Consider the following 19748-nt stretch of genomic DNA (forward strand, 5'->3'; position numbering starts at 1 on the left):
TGTTTTTCTCTCTGACTGTACTCAATTTGGTAGTGTTTTTTTAGAGTAGTAGATAGGAAATTTAATGAGGATTCCAAAAATGTGCTTAAAACTGTCATTTTCACACCACAAATTGGTTTTACAGGCGATTTTGTCCTTGACTGTCCTTTCAAACTGTGTTTCTAGCAGTTCAAATTTTGACACTGTTTTTCTAACTGACTATACTCGATTTTTTTGTGTTTTTCTTAGACTATGTGATAGGAAATTTAATGAGGATTCCAAAAATGTGCTTAAAACTGTCATTTTCACACCACAAATGGGTTTTACAGGCGATTTTGTGCTTGACTGTCTTTTCAAACTATGTTTCTGTTAGTTCAAATTTTGACACTTTTTTTTCTCTCTGACTGTACTCAATTTGGTAGTGTTTTTTAGGTTAGTGGATAGGAAATTTAATGAGGATTCCAAAAATGTGCTTAAAACTGTCATTTTCACACCACAAATGGGTTTTACAGGCGATTTTGTCCTTGACTGTCCTTTCAAACTGTGTTTCTGTTAGTTCAAACTTTGACACTGTTTTTCTCTCTGACTGTACTCAATTTGGTAGTGTTTTTTTAGGTTAGTGGATAGGAAATTTAATGAGGATTCCAAAAATGTGCTTAAAACTGTCATTTTCTCATTCCAAGTGGGTTTTACAGGCGATTTTGTCCTTGACTGTCCTTTCAAACTGTGTTTCTAACAATTCAAACTTTGACACCATTTTTCACCATGACTGTACCGATATGTTTTTTGTTTTTTTTGGCTATTGAATAGGAAATTTAATGAGGATTCCAAAAATGTACTTAAATCAAACATTTTCTTTCTAGAAGTGGGTTTCACCAGCGATTTTGTCCCTGACTGTCCTTCCAAACTGAGGTTTCTTTTAGTTCAAAATTTGACACTGCTTTTCTCCCAGACTGTACCACATTTTATATGGTTTTTCCAAGTACCTGAATAGGAAATTTAACGAGGATTCCAAAAATGTGCTTAAAACTGTCATTTTCTCATTCCAAGTGGGTTTTACAGGCGATTTTGTCTCTGACTGTCCTTTCAAACTGTGTTTCTAGCAGTTCAAACTTTGCTACTGTTTTTCTAACTGACTATACTCGATTCTTTAGTGTTTTTTTTAGGTTAGTAGATAGGAAACTTAATAAGGATTCCAAAAATGTGGATAAAACTGTCATTTTCTCACTCCAAGTGAGTTTAACAGACGATTTTGTTGCTGACTGTCTTTTCAAACTGTGTTTCTGGCAGTTCAAACTTTGACAGCGCTTTTCTCTCTGACTGTACCGAATACCTATTGTTTTCATTCGATTGGCAATCTGAAGCCAAGCCTTCTTCAAGGCATTATTATCCTTGTGCTGAGGGTGCTTAGAATCCCACAAAATGGGGTAACTTTGGACAAAATCAATTAGCGTAGTGTTAAAATCGTTTTCGTTCATCTCCACGGACATATTTGCTTTGCTGTTTCTGTTTTGTTTTCTGTCCCTGTCATGAATGTCATGATTACGACGTTTACGCGCGGAAAATATCAAAATATGCAATCCGGTCCGGATAGACGGACAGAACGCTGATTGGTTGAACAATTTTCCGCTGTCCGCATTCCGCGAATGTTCCGGATTCATGTGAACCGAGCTTTACTCCCAGATTGCCAAGATGGCGAGGATCATGATGTACGGTGTATCAGCGGGAGTGGTTACTGAGGTTCGCGGAGGGCACGCGCTTACCGGGGGTGAATAGAACCCTAGACTAGTGTCCCAGGGCATTCACCACGCCGAATAACGGCAACTAATGCTGCTCGCCCCTGCTATTTCCTTTAACAGGCTGATTCCTGGGTGCTTGCACTTGGTTACCACCTGCTCCACTAAAAGCTACACAGATGGTGAACCCAGACTATCCCAGAGATCAGTCAGTGACTTCCCTCTGGGGAAGACCCCAGAGTTCGGTGGTTAGTACGTGCTTTGAAGCTGTATTTATACTCACATCATGACCCCAATTCGCCGATCTTGTTTACATAAGTCTGGTATTGGGGGAGACCGAAGCAAATGCAGGTACGGAACATAGTGTAATTACTGTGTTACAATATTATTACGGTTTTCCCGTGGGTTTACACAAACTCAAGTTAACTCAACAAGAAATACATTTATTTACACTTCAAAACACTCCCTACAATAATTAATTCAGCTACCAAAAAGACTACTACAATTCCACAATTATTCCACTATTTAAACTTTACCGCGTTCCTAATGTCACGAAGGAATTAAATCAAATTCATTTCACTTGAGCGGAAACATTAAAATTGTGGAATGCGGTTAAAGTGCAACTGCACTTATGACGCAATAGCTAAACTATGCACCGGACGCTGGGTTGCGAAATGTTTCCCAAGTACCGAGGGTCGAAAGGTCGTCACGAGTTGTCGGCTAGAGGAGACCAAGTCTGGGAGTTTTTTGATTGGTGGAACCAGTGTTTGGAATGCTATAAGAAGGAAGTACCCTAGAGAAGGGTTCATTCCAGTCAGTCCAGTTTTGCTGTGCACCACGCCGGAAACCGAACCGCAAATGTCTATTAGACATGTCCGTAACTCTCAAGTAAAGTTATTCGTGAACGCGTTTCAAGTGACAAGCCTCTCTCCAAGATCCTGTCTTCATTAGAGGTGTAAGTAAGTATGTTGTGCAGTTCGGTTTTCAACTTGGAAGGTACCGCACGTCAGTTTCGTGAGTGCCTTTTTTGCCACTAAGAAACCACGTTTCTTGAAACGGTGTTCAGGGAAATTTGAAGTTGACGACCGAATTCTGCAGCCGGTCGAGTGGAGATGGTGGGAGCTCTAAGTGGAAACGTCGATTCCTAAAAGTCCACGCGGAATTGTCTTGTGCGGTGCACCTCCAAAAGGCGGAAAGGGTGAAAACCTAGGAGAAGACCACGTGGATGTGACAGTGACGGTTATAGTTTCCACGAGGAAGGACTACATCTTTTGCTCGGATCGTGCCCTTAAGCGATTTTTTAGAACTTTTAGTAGCTATCTGGGGCTCAGGGGCACAAGCCCGACTATCTGAGCCTTTTTCGTATCGAGCTGGCAAATACCCTAGTTGGTAACGCCATTAAACCGAGCAAAAAAAAAAAAAGTATGTTGTGTATTGATTTACGCCTGTTTGATTATGATCTTATTGGAAGTTAGCAACGTTCTCGTTGGTTTAGGAAACCGGTTATTTTATTAGTTAGTAAGTTAGGAGTTGTTAGGTTAAGGTACTTATCTAATAGAACTTGATGGTACTGGTAACTGTGTTTTATTTTCACGCTGAAACGAGATCTCAGGCAAATAAGTTGAATTAAATTCAACACGTCACGCTAGCGTGACACTATGCTCCAGATGATGAGATGCTTCTCGGTATATCGCTTTCTAACGGTGGCCTACTTTAACACGCGCCCGGCCAGATATTGCGGTGCATCGGATCCATCCCGAATCGAGTGCTCGTTCAGTAAGTATCGAGCATAGTAGGCTCAAACCGTAACACTGCCCCCCTTCTTAAAGCTGATCGTCCCGATCCGCTTCATCTAGTCTCTGGTATTTCTTGAGTCTGTCCAGATGGCGTCGACCACACGACGTCGTTTAACCTTTTTACCACACTGTAAGGTCCCTCCCGAACCGGTGTTAATTTCGGGCTCAATCCTTTCTTTCTTCTGGGTTGATACAACTCACACAGCAGTTCATCTTCTCTCTCTCAAGTTCCTGAATTGTGCCTGATCCCTTCTGTAACGAACACTGGTCACACCGTTTACACCATTCCCCAACGTCCTTCCGAAGTTAATCCAGTAAAATCAATCTCGTAGTCCAGCCAAAGTCTGGTTTACTCCAAAGTGTCCTCCTCCGCGACTGTCATGTAGTTCTCACAGCACATTCTCTTTGCAGGAATTGGGCACTATTGTTTGGTAAACAAAGCGTTTTCCGTCTGGACTTTTGCGAGTAATTAAGTCATCTCGCAGTCAAAGCGAATTCTACTGCACCAAGTAACCCGTTACTGTTGGTCCATATCTGGAAATCTGTTGCAACGGCTATAATTGCCGTTTGACACAGTTTAGTGCGCACTCTATCAAGAGGTGTTGGTGGTCGATAGGTTCAAGCAACCAGGGCGGATACGCCGAAGTTGATGAACAGATCGATGATGCCCTGGTTCGATTCTCGGTGCCAACCAGCTTTTTTTATTTTATTTTATTGCAATCCTAACGTTTTGGTATGCGGTACGGGTTAAGCAAAAAATAATCTAAACCCGAACTGCCTTGTCGGAAAACGGGTGAATTCGATCTTTTAAGCTGGAAGTTTGAACGACAATGGGTGTAATTTAAAGTGTGATTCCTACGCAGAATATTAGAAGGCTGAACAAAAGGACATTGTCGCTGTTTCAGGTTGAATTTACTTTAATAATTAATTTTAAGTATGTAGGGAAATGATGTGGGTATTTTAGCCAGCCGGTGTTAAAATCCAGCACCCGTACTAAGGCAGCCGTTAGCTAATCCCTCTGACGACCTGCATCATTAGTCGTGAGGATATAAGGAAGGAGTAATATCGATAGATGGGCTGTTGAATAAGAAACCCACTAATTTAAGTTAAGTGTACGTCTAAGGTTTTAAGTTATATAATACCCGTTGGTAAGTGGACAATTACGTAAGTTGCTGTGATCTTGTAAAGGACTTTAGGATAAGTAATTTTAGTTTCAGTGGTGAGTGTTAACTGTTTTTTTAAATAACACCTAGCCAATACATTTATATATTGTTACGATTTTCCCGTGGGTTCACACAAAGTCAATTTAACTCAACAATTAATAACTTTATTAATACTTCAAAACACTCCGTACAATAATTAACACAGCTACTAAAAACACTACTACAATTCCACAATTACTCCGCTATTTAAGCTTAACCGCGTTCCCAAATTCACTACTACACTACACTACTTCACTCTCTGCCGTCGTCGACGCCGCTTCTTTTATATTCGCAAACCACGTTCTAGAATGACGCTTCGCGATTCGCATCGAACGTCCAAGATTCTTCCAGGTGTGGCGCTTCCTAACTGTGGCCTACTTTAATACGCGCCCGGCCAGATATTGCGGCGCATCGGTTTCATCCTGACTCGAGTATAGTAGGCCCAAACCCTAACACTGCCCCCCTCTTAAAGCTGATCGTCCCGATCCGCTTCATCTAGTCCCTGGTATTTCTTGAGTCTGTCCAGATGGACAATTTTCATCTTGCCTTTGGGGCTGCGTTGGACTCTGTACGCGACGTCATTTAACCTTTTTACCACGTGGTAAGGTCCCTCCCAGTGTCGTTGCCATCTTTGACTTAATCCTTTGCTCCTCCTGGGTTGAAACATCCACACAGAATCACCTTCCTTATAATTGCCACCAGTTGATCTGTGGTCCAGTGTCATCTTCATACGGTCGTTGTTTGGTTTCATCTTCTCTCTCTCAAGTTCCCGAATTGTGATGGATCCCTTCTGTAACGAACACTGGTCACACCGTTTCCACCATTCCTCAACGTCCTTTCTGAAGTTAATCCAGTAAAATCGATCTCGTATTCCAACCAAAGTCTGGTTTACTCCAAAGTGTCCTCCTCCGCGACTGTCATGTAGTTCTCGCAGCACATTCTCTTTGCAGGAATTGGGCACTATTGTTTGGTAAACAAAGCGTTTTCCGTCTGGACTTTCCCATTTGCGAGTAATTAAGTCATCTCGCAGTCGAAGCGAATTCCACTGCAACCACTAAACTGTTGGTCCATATCTGGAAATCCGTTGCCCATCCGGTTTCAAATCCTTCTCCAACCATCTTCTGATAACTTTCAAATTAGAGTCTGAGCGCTGTCTTTTTATTATGTCCTTTTTAGAAACGCTGCTCTTCATTCTTTTTGTAGCCTCTTTATCTGTCACCATCGCGATTTGACCAATCCCCCAACCATTATGAATTTGGCCTTTCCGGTACCTTAAGTCACTATCAAAAGCTTGACGATCCTCTACATATCGCGGTAAATGTCCTTCCAGGTTCTTCATTTCCTCCTCCTGGTTCCGCCAGTTCTGCGAAGTCGGAAAACGAGACTGCGGTCTGCAATTCCAGCGGTAATGTCCTTTACGTCCACAATTATAACACGTAATGTTTCTTTTAGCAGAGAAGTTCCGGTGATTTGTTCTAATGTCCTGATTTCGTCGGCACTGTGGGTTTGGAGAACAAGACGGCTGTCTGCAATTCCTGCTATAGTGTCCTTTGCGTCCACATCGATAACATTCCACTCTAGTGATCGGGCGTGATCGTTCTAACTGTGTGGACTGACCATTTCCTGATTCTGCCATTTGTTGCACTATTTGGCCGAATATTGATTTAATCTCATTCATTGATGTAGCAACATGATCGGCTGGCGGTACTCTCTCCTCTTGAATAGTCTCTAGCTTTAAATCATTCAACTTCCAGCGCTCGAACCAGTAATTCGTTGCTGTTGCTCCCTTTGAACATCTTCAGCATTTTCTTTCTCTCCGGATCTCGAATCCCTTCTACAAAATACTGTGCCACAAATTCTTCTTGGATTTCCGCCGAGACGGCTGGATAAGCCAGATGCACAAGGCGACAAATTTCGGCTTCAAACTCTAGTAAATTTTCACCAGTTTTCTGCTGTCTTGCCTTTAATTGCGTTTGATACACTCCTTTCCTATGCTAATCTCCATAACGTGGTTCTAATGCAACTACTAATGCTTCATAGTTGCTTTGTTGGGCGATAGACAGAGTCTGTAACAGCTCCAATGCAGGTCCTCGTAGTGCTACAGCAATTTCCTCGTTACTCCATCGATTTTCATTTGCAGCGGCCTCAAATTGGAGTTGGTACGTGGCGCATAAAGTTTGACCGTCGTATGTGGGAGGCTTGATCTTGTTGAGCCCGTTTCCGGTGATCACTGCAGAGCTGGCTCCTCTGCTGTCAATTTTCCGCTCTAAGTCGCGTAGCTTTATCTCGACATCATTCTGAATTTTATTAATGTCCTCCCGAACATTATTTAATTTTACCTGAACATCACACTCCATCTTTTTGAGACTGGGAGTTACATACTCTCTTGGATTTCTGTCTTGTTCCCCGCTAGAACGTTCAATATTTCTACGTTACGCTTTTCTTGCCGCTCTCTGTCTTCTTCTTTGTCTTGTGGTCGAATCCTTTCTTGTTCTTCTTTGTTTTGTTTAAGCATTTCTATTATAGCTGCAAGTTGGGCCTCCATAATTGCACTTTGACGTCTTGTTATTGGCATAAAATAAATTTAACACACCACTGTTCCGAAAATCTCTAGTCCGGTTCTGAACACAAGTCTCTAACCCGAAGTTTAGTTCCAATTCACGTCGCACTAAAGTCTGATCGCACTTCTGACACCAATTGTTACGATTTTCCCGTGGGTTTTCACAAAGTCAGTTTAACTCAACAATTAATAAGTTCATTTACACTTCAAAACACTCCGTACAATAATTAATTCAGCTACTAAAAACACTACTACAATTCCGCTATTTAAACTTTACCGCGTTCCCAAATTCACTACTACACTACTACGCCGTCGTCGACACCGCTTCTTTTATATTCGCAAACCACGTTCTAGAAACGCTTCGCGATTTGCCTCGAATATCAAAGATGCTTCCAGGTGTCGCTTCTTCCTAACTGTGGCCTACTTTAAAACGCGCCCGGCCAGATATTGCGGCGCGTCGATTCCATCCCGAATCGAGTGCTCGTTCAGTAAGTATCGAGCATAAATAGCTTTAAGGGCCTCCTTAAGGAGTTACAAGGCCAAAAAGTGACCTGTTTTTTTAAAGTAACTTCATTTTGACTGAGCGTAGCTCTGTTATTTAAAGAGCTACAAAAAAGTGTAGAGAATGAAAGTTGCAGAGAATTTCATCCTCTATGAAACTGTATTAATATGTTTTTGCTCTTAAAGGCCTCCTTAAGGATATACAAGCCAACCCATGATTTTGGTTGAGTTACCTAACCCATAATCTATTTTAAGCCAACTTTTACCCATTTGAAGGATTTTTTCGATTTTTTTTTTAAAATACCTTCAAATTTTTATTTTTTGATCGGGCCTCGATAAAAGTACGAAGGAAGATTCATATTACATAGAAAAGAATTGCTCGACACCAATGAACCACAAAAAACATGGACTTTTTTACGATTTTTACCTATTTTGGAATTTTTGCTATAACAAAATTCGATGCTGCCTATTTTCAATAACTATATTAGTTTACATCAACAAAAGGAAAAATAAGAAATAAAAAATAAAGAAATTGCCACACAGGATCACTAATAACATTTACATTTACTGGCAATATATTAAGTTGCTGCAGTTAAAAATATTGCCAATAGTCCGTTTTTGGACTCGAATCAAAAATTTGCAATTTTCTTGTAGATTTTACGTTTGCTGAGTGTTATTCATTAACCTGTATTGTTTTTACTCTTGCAAAATTGACAACACAGCAATTTGTAATAAAAAAATCGCAAAATGTGCATGTTTTTAGTTGAATTTACGATAGTTTTTGATATTCTGGCCAAACCCATTGCGGTCGGGCAATTTTTTGTCCAGGCCCAGTCAAAAAATAAAATTATTAAATTGTCTTAAAAAAATCTCGAAAAAACGATTACAATGGGGACAAATTCAACTAAAGTAGACGAATTTAAGCAGATTATGGGTTAGGCAACCCAACCGAAAATATTGGGTTAGATTCTTTTAAGATCTTCTTTTCCTAGAAACTCACATTGACCAAAACACTGAAAATGTCTTCTTTTCGCTAAAATATAGGGTACATTTTTGACAAAAACTTAATAAATGCCATTTTCCAATTTTCCATATTCCAAAATCGAGTTATTTAAAAGAAAACAGTTTGGTGTAGAGGATAAAATTCCCTACAACTTTCATTCTCTACACTTTTTTGTAGCTTCTTAATTAACGGAGCTACGCTCAGTCTAAATGGAGTTATTTAAAAAAAAACAGTTTGGTGCATCCAGTCACTTTTTAACCTTGCAACTCCTTAAGGAGGCCCTTAAGGGCAAAAGCAAACTAATACAATCTTGTAGAGGATGAAATTCCCTACAACTTTCATTCTCTACACTTTTTTGTAACTCCTTGAATAAGGGAGCTACGCTCAGTCTAAATGGAGTTATTTTAAAAAAACAGTTTGGTGCATCCAGTCATTTTTTAACCTTGTAACTCCTTAAGGAGGCCCTTAAGGACAAAAGCAAATTATTACAATCTTGTAGAGGATGAAATTCCCTACAACTTTCATTCTTTACACTTTTTTGTAGCTTCTTGAATAACGGAGCTACTCTCAGTTAAAATAGAGTTATTTTAAAAAAAACAGTTTGGTGCATCCAGTCACTTTTTAACCTTGCAACTCCTTAAGGAGGCCCTTAAGGGCAAAAGCAAACTATTACAATCTTGTAGAGGATGAAATTCCCTACAACTTTCATTCTCTACACTTTTTTGTAGCTTCCTAAATAACGGAGCTACGCTCAGTCAAAATGGAGTTGTTTAAAAAAAAAAACAATAGTTTGGTCCATCCAGTCACTTTTTAACCTTGCAACTCCTTAAGGAGGCCCTTAAGGACAAAAGCAAATTAATACAATCCTGTAGAGGATGAAATTCCCTACAACTTTCATTCTCTACACTTTTTTGTAGCTTCTTAAATAACGGAGCTACGCTCAGTCTAAATGGAGTTATTTTAAAAAAACAGTTTGGTGCATCCAGTCACTTTTTAACCTTGCAACTCCTTAAGGAGGCCCTTAAGGGCAATAGCAAATTATTACAATCTTGTAGAGGATGAAATTCCCTACAACTTTCATTCTCTACACTTTTTTGTAGCTTCTTGAATAACGGAGCTACGCTCAATCAAAATGGAGTTATTAAAAAAAAAACAGTTTGGTGCATCCAGTCACTTTTTAACCTTGCAACTCCTTAAGGAGGCCCTTAAGGGCAAAAGCAAATTAATACAATCTTGTAGAGGATGAAATTCCCTACAACTTTCATTCTTTACACTTTTTTGTAGTTCCTTGAATAAGGGAGCTACGCTCAGTCAAAATGGAGTTATTTTAAAAAAACAGTTTGGTCCATCCAGTCACTTTTTAACCTTGCAACTCCTTAAGGAGGCCCTTAAGGGCAAAAGCAAATTAATACAATCTTGTAGAGGATAAAATTCCCTACAACTTTCATTCTTTACACTTTTTTGTAGCTTCATAAATAACGGAGCTTCGCTCAGTCTAAATGGAGTTATTTAAAAAAAAACAGTTTGGTGCATCCAGTCACTTTTTAACCTTGCAACTCCTTAAGGAGGCCCTTAAGGGCAAAAACAAATTATTACAATCTTCTAGAGAATGAAATTCCCTACAACTTTCATTCTTTACACTTTTTTGTAGCTTCTTAAATAACGGAGCTACGCTCAGTCTAAATGGAGTTATTTAAAAAAAAACAGTTTGGTGCATCCATTCACTTTTTAACCTTCCAACTCCTTAAGGAGGCCCTTAAGGGCAAAAGCAAATTAATACAATCTTGTAGAGGATGAAATTCCCTACAACTTTCATTCTTTACACTTTTTTGTAGCTTCTTAAATAACGGAGCTACGCTCAGTTAAAATGGAGTTATTTTAAAAAAACACTTTGGTGCATCCAGTCACTTTTTAACCTCGCAACTCCTTAAGGAGGCCCTTAAGGGCAAAAGCAAATTAGTACAATCTTGTAGAGGATGAAATTCCCTACAACTTTCATTCTTTACACTTTTTTGTAGCTCCTTAAATAAGGGAGCTACGCTCAGTCTAAATGGAGTTATTTTAAAAAAACAGTTTGGTCCATCCAGTCACTTTTTAACCTTGCAACTCCTTAAGGAGGCCCTTAAGGGCAAAAGCAAATTATTACAATCTTGTAGAGAATGAAATTCCCTACAACTTTCATTCTCTACATTTTTTTTGTAGCTCCTTAAATAACGGAGCTACGCTCAGTCTAAATGGAGTTATTTAAAAAAAAACAGTTTGGTGCATCCATTCACTTTTTAACCTTCCAACTCCTTAAGGAGGCCCTTAAGGGCAAAAGCAAATTAATACAATCTTGTAGAGGATGAAATTCCCTACAACTTTCATTCTTTACACTTTTTTGTAGCTTCTTAAATAACGGAGCTACGCTCAGTTAAAATGGAGTTATTTTAAAAAAACACTTTGGTGCATCCAGTCACTTTTTAACCTCGCAACTCCTTAAGGAGGCCCTTAAGGGCAAAAGCAAATTAATACAATCTTCTAGAGAATGAAATTCCCTACAACTTTCATTCTCTACACTTTTTTGTAGCTTCCTAAATAACGAAGCTACGCTCAGTCTAAATGGAGTTATTTTAAAAAAACAGTTTGGTGCATCCAGTCATTTTTTAACCTTGCAACTCCTTAAGGAGGCCCTTAAGGGCAAAAGCAAATTAATACAATCTTGTAGAGGATTAAATTCCCTACAACTTTCATTCTTTACACTTTTTTGTAGCTTCTTAAATAACGGAGCTACGCTCAGTTAAAATGGAGTTATTTTAAAAAAACACTTTGGTGCATCCAGTCACTTTTTAACCTCGCAACTCCTTAAGGAGGCCCTTAAGGGCAAAAGCAAATTAGTACAATCTTGTAGAGGATGAAATTCCCTACAACTTTCATTCTTTACACTTTTTTGTAGCTCCTTAAATAAGGGAGCTACGCTCAGTCTAAATGGAGTTATTTTAAAAAAACAGTTTGGTCCATCCAGTCACTTTTTAACCTTGCAACTCCTTAAGGAGGCCCTTAAGGGCAAAAGCAAATTATTACAATCTTGTAGAGAATGAAATTCCCTACAACTTTCATTCTCTACATTTTTTTTGTAGCTCCTTAAATAACGGAGCTACGCTCAGTCTAAATGGAGTTATTTAAAAAAAAACAGTTTGGTGCATCCATTCACTTTTTAACCTTCCAACTCCTTAAGGAGGCCCTTAAGGGCAAAAGCAAATTAATACAATCTTGTAGAGGATGAAATTCCCTACAACTTTCATTCTTTACACTTTTTTGTAGCTTCTTAAATAACGGAGCTACGCTCAGTTAAAATGGAGTTATTTTAAAAAAACACTTTGGTGCATCCAGTCACTTTTTAACCTCGCAACTCCTTAAGGAGGCCCTTAAGGGCAAAAGCAAATTAGTACAATCTTGTAGAGGATGAAATTCCCTACAACTTTCATTCTTTACACTTTTTTGTAGCTCCTTAAATAAGGGAGCTACGCTCAGTCTAAATGGAGTTATTTTAAAAAAACAGTTTGGTGCATCCATTCACTTTTTAACCTTCCAACTCCTTAAGGAGGCCCTTAAGGGCAAAAGCAAATTAATACAATCTTGTAGAGGATGAAATTCCCTACAACTTTCATTCTTTACACTTTTTTGTAGCTTCTTAAATAACGGAGCTACGCTCAGTTAAAATGGAGTTATTTTAAAAAAACACTTTGGTGCATCCAGTCACTTTTTAACCTCGCAACTCCTTAAGGAGGCCCTTAAGGGCAAAAGCAAATTAGTACAATCTTGTAGAGGATGAAATTCCCTACAACTTTCATTCTCTACACTTTTTTGTAACTCCTTGAATAAGGGAGCTACGCTCAGTCTAAATGGAGTTATTTTAAAAAAACAGTTTGGTGCATCCAGTCATTTTTTAACCTTGTAACTCCTTAAGGAGGCCCTTAAGGACAAAAGCAAATTATTACAATCTTGTAGAGGATGAAATTCCCTACAACTTTCATTCTTTACACTTTTTTGTAGCTTCTTGAATAACGGAGCTACTCTCAGTTAAAATAGAGTTATTTTAAAAAAAACAGTTTGGTGCATCCAGTCACTTTTTAACCTTGCAACTCCTTAAGGAGGCCCTTAAGGGCAAAAGCAAACTATTACAATCTTGTAGAGGATGAAATTCCCTACAACTTTCATTCTCTACACTTTTTTGTAGCTTCCTAAATAACGGAGCTACGCTCAGTCAAAATGGAGTTGTTTAAAAAAAAAAACAATAGTTTGGTCCATCCAGTCACTTTTTAACCTTGCAACTCCTTAAGGAGGCCCTTAAGGACAAAAGCAAATTAATACAATCCTGTAGAGGATGAAATTCCCTACAACTTTCATTCTCTACACTTTTTTGTAGCTTCTTAAATAACGGAGCTACGCTCAGTCTAAATGGAGTTATTTTAAAAAAACAGTTTGGTGCATCCAGTCACTTTTTAACCTTGCAACTCCTTAAGGAGGCCCTTAAGGGCAATAGCAAATTATTACAATCTTGTAGAGGATGAAATTCCCTACAACTTTCATTCTCTACACTTTTTTGTAGCTTCTTGAATAACGGAGCTACGCTCAATCAAAATGGAGTTATTAAAAAAAAAACAGTTTGGTGCATCCAGTCACTTTTTAACCTTGCAACTCCTTAAGGAGGCCCTTAAGGGCAAAAGCAAATTAATACAATCTTGTAGAGGATGAAATTCCCTACAACTTTCATTCTTTACACTTTTTTGTAGTTCCTTGAATAAGGGAGCTACGCTCAGTCAAAATGGAGTTATTTTAAAAAAACAGTTTGGTCCATCCAGTCACTTTTTAACCTTGCAACTCCTTAAGGAGGCCCTTAAGGGCAAAAGCAAATTAATACAATCTTGTAGAGGATAAAATTCCCTACAACTTTCATTCTTTACACTTTTTTGTAGCTTCATAAATAACGGAGCTTCGCTCAGTCTAAATGGAGTTATTTAAAAAAAAACAGTTTGGTGCATCCAGTCACTTTTTAACCTTGCAACTCCTTAAGGAGGCCCTTAAGGGCAAAAACAAATTATTACAATCTTCTAGAGAATGAAATTCCCTACAACTTTCATTCTTTACACTTTTTTGTAGCTTCTTAAATAACGGAGCTACGCTCAGTCTAAATGGAGTTATTTAAAAAAAAACAGTTTGGTGCATCCATTCACTTTTTAACCTTCCAACTCCTTAAGGAGGCCCTTAAGGGCAAAAGCAAATTAATACAATCTTGTAGAGGATGAAATTCCCTACAACTTTCATTCTTTACACTTTTTTGTAGCTTCTTAAATAACGGAGCTACGCTCAGTTAAAATGGAGTTATTTTAAAAAAACACTTTGGTGCATCCAGTCACTTTTTAACCTCGCAACTCCTTAAGGAGGCCCTTAAGGGCAAAAGCAAATTAGTACAATCTTGTAGAGGATGAAATTCCCTACAACTTTCATTCTTTACACTTTTTTGTAGCTCCTTAAATAAGGGAGCTACGCTCAGTCTAAATGGAGTTATTTTAAAAAAACAGTTTGGTCCATCCAGTCACTTTTTAACCTTGCAACTCCTTAAGGAGGCCCTTAAGGGCAAAAGCAAATTATTACAATCTTGTAGAGAATGAAATTCCCTACAACTTTCATTCTCTACATTTTTTTTGTAGCTCCTTAAATAACGGAGCTACGCTCAGTCTAAATGGAGTTATTTAAAAAAAAACAGTTTGGTGCATCCATTCACTTTTTAACCTTCCAACTCCTTAAGGAGGCCCTTAAGGGCAAAAGCAAATTAATACAATCTTGTAGAGGATGAAATTCCCTACAACTTTCATTCTTTACACTTTTTTGTAGCTTCTTAAATAACGGAGCTACGCTCAGTTAAAATGGAGTTATTTTAAAAAAACACTTTGGTGCATCCAGTCACTTTTTAACCTCGCAACTCCTTAAGGAGGCCCTTAAGGGCAAAAGCAAATTAATACAATCTTCTAGAGAATGAAATTCCCTACAACTTTCATTCTCTACACTTTTTTGTAGCTTCCTAAATAACGAAGCTACGCTCAGTCTAAATGGAGTTATTTTAAAAAAACAGTTTGGTGCATCCAGTCATTTTTTAACCTTGCAACTCCTTAAGGAGGCCCTTAAGGGCAAAAGCAAATTAATACAATCTTGTAGAGGATTAAATTCCCTACAACTTTCATTCTTTACACTTTTTTGTAGCTTCTTAAATAACGGAGCTACGCTCAGTTAAAATGGAGTTATTTTAAAAAAACACTTTGGTGCATCCAGTCACTTTTTAACCTCGCAACTCCTTAAGGAGGCCCTTAAGGGCAAAAGCAAATTAGTACAATCTTGTAGAGGATGAAATTCCCTACAACTTTCATTCTTTACACTTTTTTGTAGCTCCTTAAATAAGGGAGCTACGCTCAGTCTAAATGGAGTTATTTTAAAAAAACAGTTTGGTCCATCCAGTCACTTTTTAACCTTGCAACTCCTTAAGGAGGCCCTTAAGGGCAAAAGCAAATTATTACAATCTTGTAGAGAATGAAATTCCCTACAACTTTCATTCTCTACATTTTTTTTGTAGCTCCTTAAATAACGGAGCTACGCTCAGTCTAAATGGAGTTATTTAAAAAAAAACAGTTTGGTGCATCCATTCACTTTTTAACCTTCCAACTCCTTAAGGAGGCCCTTAAGGGCAAAAGCAAATTAATACAATCTTGTAGAGGATGAAATTCCCTACAACTTTCATTCTTTACACTTTTTTGTAGCTTCTTAAATAACGGAGCTACGCTCAGTTAAAATGGAGTTATTTTAAAAAAACACTTTGGTGCATCCAGTCACTTTTTAACCTCGCAACTCCTTAAGGAGGCCCTTAAGGGCAAAAGCAAATTAGTACAATCTTGTAGAGGATGAAATTCCCTACAACTTTCATTCTTTACACTTTTTTGTAGCTCCTTAAATAAGGGAGCTACGCTCAGTCTAAATGGAGTTATTTTAAAAAAACAGTTTGGTCCATCCAGTCACTTTTTAACCTTGCAACTCCTTAAGGAGGCCCTTAAGGGCAAAAGCAAATTATTACAATCTTGTAGAGAATGAAATTCCCTACAACTTTCATTCTCTACATTTTTTTTGTAGCTCCTTAAATAACGGAGCTACGCTCAGTCTAAATGGAGTTATTTAAAAAAAAACAGTTTGGTGCATCCATTCACTTTTTAACCTTCCAACTCCTTAAGGAGGCCCTTAAGGGCAAAAGCAAATTAATACAATCTTGTAGAGGATGAAATTCCCTACAACTTTCATTCTTTACACTTTTTTGTAGCTTCTTAAATAACGGAGCTACGCTCAGTTAAAATGGAGTTATTTTAAAAAAACACTTTGGTGCATCCAGTCACTTTTTAACCTCGCAACTCCTTAAGGAGGCCCTTAAGGGCAAAAGCAAATTAATACAATCTTCTAGAGAATGAAATTCCCTACAACTTTCATTCTCTACACTTTTTTGTAGCTTCCTAAATAACGAAGCTACGCTCAGTCTAAATGGAGTTATTTTAAAAAAACAGTTTGGTGCATCCAGTCATTTTTTAACCTTGCAACTCCTTAAGGAGGCCCTTAAGGGCAAAAGCAAATTAATACAATCTTGTAGAGGATTAAATTCCCTACAACTTTCATTCTCTACACTTTTTTGTAGCTCCTTAAATAACAGAGCTACGCTCAGTCTAAATGGAGTTATTTTAAAAAAACAATTTGGTGCATCCAGTCATTTTTTAACCTTGTAACTCCTTAAAGAGGCCCTTAAGGGCAAAAGCAAATTAATACAATCCTGTAGAGGATGAAATTCCCTACAACTTTCATTCTCTACACTTTTTTGTAGCTTCTTAAATAACGGAGCTACGCTCAGTCTGAATGGAGTTATTTTAAAAAAACAGTTTGGTCCATCCAGTCACTTTTTAACCTTGCAACTCCTTAAGGAGGCCCTTAAGGACAAAAGCAAATTAATACAATCCTGTAGAGGATGAAATTCCCTACAACTTTCATTCTCTACACTTTTTTGTAGCTTCTTAAATAACGGAGCTACGCTCAGTCTGAATGGAGTTATTTTAAAAAAACAGTTTGGTCCATCCAGTCACTTTTTAACCTTGCAACTCCTTAAGGAGGCCCTTAAGGGCAAAAGCAAATTAGTACAATCTTGTAGAGGATGAAATTCCCTACAACTTTCATTCTTTACACTTTTTTGTAGCTCCTTAAATAAGGGAGCTACGCTCAGTCTAAATGGAGTTATTTAAAAAAAAACAGTTTGGTGCATCCAGTCACTTTTTAACCTTGCAACTCCTTAAGGAGGCCCTTAAGGGCAAAAACATATTAATACAATCTTGTAGAGGATGAAATTCCCTACAACTTTCATTCTCTACACTTTTTTGTAGCTTCCTAAATAACGAAGCTACGCTCAGTCAAAATGGAGTTATTTTAAAAAAACAGTTTGGTGCATCCAGTCACTTTTTAACCTTGCAACTCCATAAGGAGGCCCTTAAGGGCAAAAGCAAATTATTACAATCTTGTAGAGGATGAAATTCCCTACAACTTTCATTCTTTACACTTTTTTGTAGCTCCTTAAATAAGGGAGCTACGCTCAGTCTAAATGGAGTTATTTAAAAAAAAACATTTTGGTGCATCCAGTTAGTTTCAACAGCTAAAATTTCTCCTCACTGCTAAAATATAGAGCAAATTTCGTCAAAAACTCAAAAAATGCGATTTTCCTGAGCTTATTCCAATTTTCGGAAAGCCCGCAATAGCCGCTTCCCACTATTTGGCACCCAAACAAATCAAAAAATCACTTTTAGTCCATTGGACCAAACACGACCCAAACTTTGTTACATAGTGTAATAATTAGTGCAGTATATAACTCACCAAACCGCCAAAATGACAAAAGTGACTATCTGTAAGGTGGTGTAATTCTCCATTGAACTGCAACAAGTCCCATCATTGAAATTCATATCCTCATTACAAAACATGTTCAATAAAATCTGGGTGCAGTGTCGTAAAGGTCTTTCAGCCAAATGGATCCCATCAGGGCTTTCCAAGACCATTCCCTGCCCAATCAAGCGCAAACTCCACCATAAATTCGCTTTGGAATGCGTTAAAACCTACAGTTGCAACACTGGTACAGTTTAAGTTAAAAAAATCCAAGATTAAACTTAACCTCAATCGCCGCATTGTTATACAAATCCAACAAGTTATTTTCGACACTTGTTTTGTCTTCGTTGACCGGGGGTTGTATGACCCACAAGGTTTTACTCTTACGTTCGTACAAACGGTCAATCGAATGCACCAAATTGGTGATGTTGCGCTTGTATTGGTCCAAAAAGGGCTGCGAGCCATTCGAGGTGGTGATTGGACCGAGGGCTGAGCCTACTACTATCACAGAGGGCGGATCTTCAGATGTTTCCAAGTTGCTGTCAGATTTTAAAAAAAGACAGTTCAATTTTCTATAAGGTCAAGTGGGGTAAGTCAGCAGATATGTAAAAGCGGTAATTTTCGAGTGGGAAACGTTTCAATTTTTGGAAATTTACCGGAAAATTACTTGATGTTTAAATAAAAAGTTTTCTTGATAGGGAAACTAACTGTCAAACTTCAGTCATCGTTATTGTAAATAATTGTTGCAAAGCGAACTTTTGATTATTAGTTAGGATTTCTTTAGTTATTTGTTGTTACCCCTGTATGTTACGTTGCTTTGTTTACGTTCTACATTGTTTTGTCTGTGTTCTAGAAAATCCTGGCTCCGTTGCTTATATAGAGAGAGATTTATGTTATGGCTTAATGAGTGTGAGAGAGAAAGTCAATTTCATGAATATTTGGGAATTTTCTAGAAACCATGGAAGCCTATATAAGCAGCTGAACCAGGCCTGGTTAGTTAGTTGTTGAGTTGATGGTTGTAGTGAAGTCGAAGTTGACAGTTAGCGAGGTTAAAAGTCAGTGTCAGTTTATTGTTTGTATTTTCGCACGCATATGAGTGCAGAAAGTTTGTCTTTTCCGCACTAGTGTAGTAAATTTCCTATTCAGTGACCTAAAAAACACTACAAAATTTGGTACAGTCAGGGAGAAAAGTGGTGTCAAAATTTGAACTGCTAGAAACACAGTTTGTAGAGACAGTCAGGTACAAAATCGCGTGTAACACCCACTTGGAGTGAGAAAATGACTGTTTTACGTACATTTTTAGAATCTTCATTAAATTTCCTATTCAATGACGTAAGAAACACTACAAAATTTGTTACAGTCAGGGAGAAAAGTGGTGTCAAAATTTGAACTGCTAGAAACACAGTTTGTAGAGACAGTCAGGTACAAAATCGCGTGTAACACCCACTTGGAGTGAGAAAATGACTGTTTTAAGTACATTTTTAGAATCTTCATTAAATTTCCTATTCAATGACGTAAAAAACACTACAAAATTTGTTACAGTCAGGGAGAAAAGCGGTGTCAAAATTTGAACTGCTAGAAACACAGTTTGTAGAGACAGTCAGGTACAAAATCGCGTGTAACACCCACTTGGAGTGAGAAAATGACTGTTTTAAGTACATTTTTAGAATCTTCATTAAATTTCCTATTCAATGACGTAAAAAACACTACAAAATTTGTTACAGTCAGGGAGAAAAGTGGTGTCAAAATTTGAACTGCTAGAAACACAGTTTGTAGAGACAGTCATGTACAAAATCGCGTGTAACACCCACTTGGAGTGAGAAAATGACTGTTTTAAGTACATTTTTAGAATCTTCATTAAATTTCCTATTCAATGACGTAAAAAACACTACAAAATTTGTTACAGTCAGTGAGAAAAGCGGTGTCAAAATTTGAACTGCTAGAAACACAGTTTGTAGAGACAGTCAGGTACAAAATCGCGTGTAACACCCACTTGGAGTGAGAAAATGACTGTTTTAAGTACATTTTTAGAATCTT

General features: G+C 38.0%; 2 protein-coding genes across 2 annotated transcripts in view; both read right to left on the reverse strand.

The window, feature by feature from the left end:
• Taf1 (TATA-box binding protein associated factor 1) overlaps window positions 1-19748 on the reverse strand; it is a 282189-nt gene that overhangs the window by 206216 nt on the left and 56225 nt on the right. The gene's annotated exons all lie outside the window — the stretch shown is intronic.
• The window catches only part of LOC145737249 (N-acetylneuraminate (7)9-O-acetyltransferase), a 34077-nt gene that overhangs the window by 3556 nt on the left and 10773 nt on the right, over window positions 1-19748 (reverse strand). The window contains exons 4-5 of the mRNA XM_081991861.1: window positions 17998-18250; window positions 17706-17941 (exon numbers count right to left, since the gene is read on the reverse strand). Coding sequence (XP_081847987.1) covers window positions 17706-17941; window positions 17998-18250 — 489 coding nt within the window. The remainder of the gene's footprint in view (window positions 1-17705; window positions 17942-17997; window positions 18251-19748) is intronic.

The sequence above is a fragment of the Ips typographus genome, linkage group LG13 (assembly GCF_016097725.1).
Source record: "Ips typographus isolate SLU linkage group LG13, UJ_Ityp_2.0, whole genome shotgun sequence".
In the NCBI taxonomy this organism is placed as follows: Eukaryota; Metazoa; Arthropoda; class Insecta; order Coleoptera; family Curculionidae; genus Ips; species Ips typographus.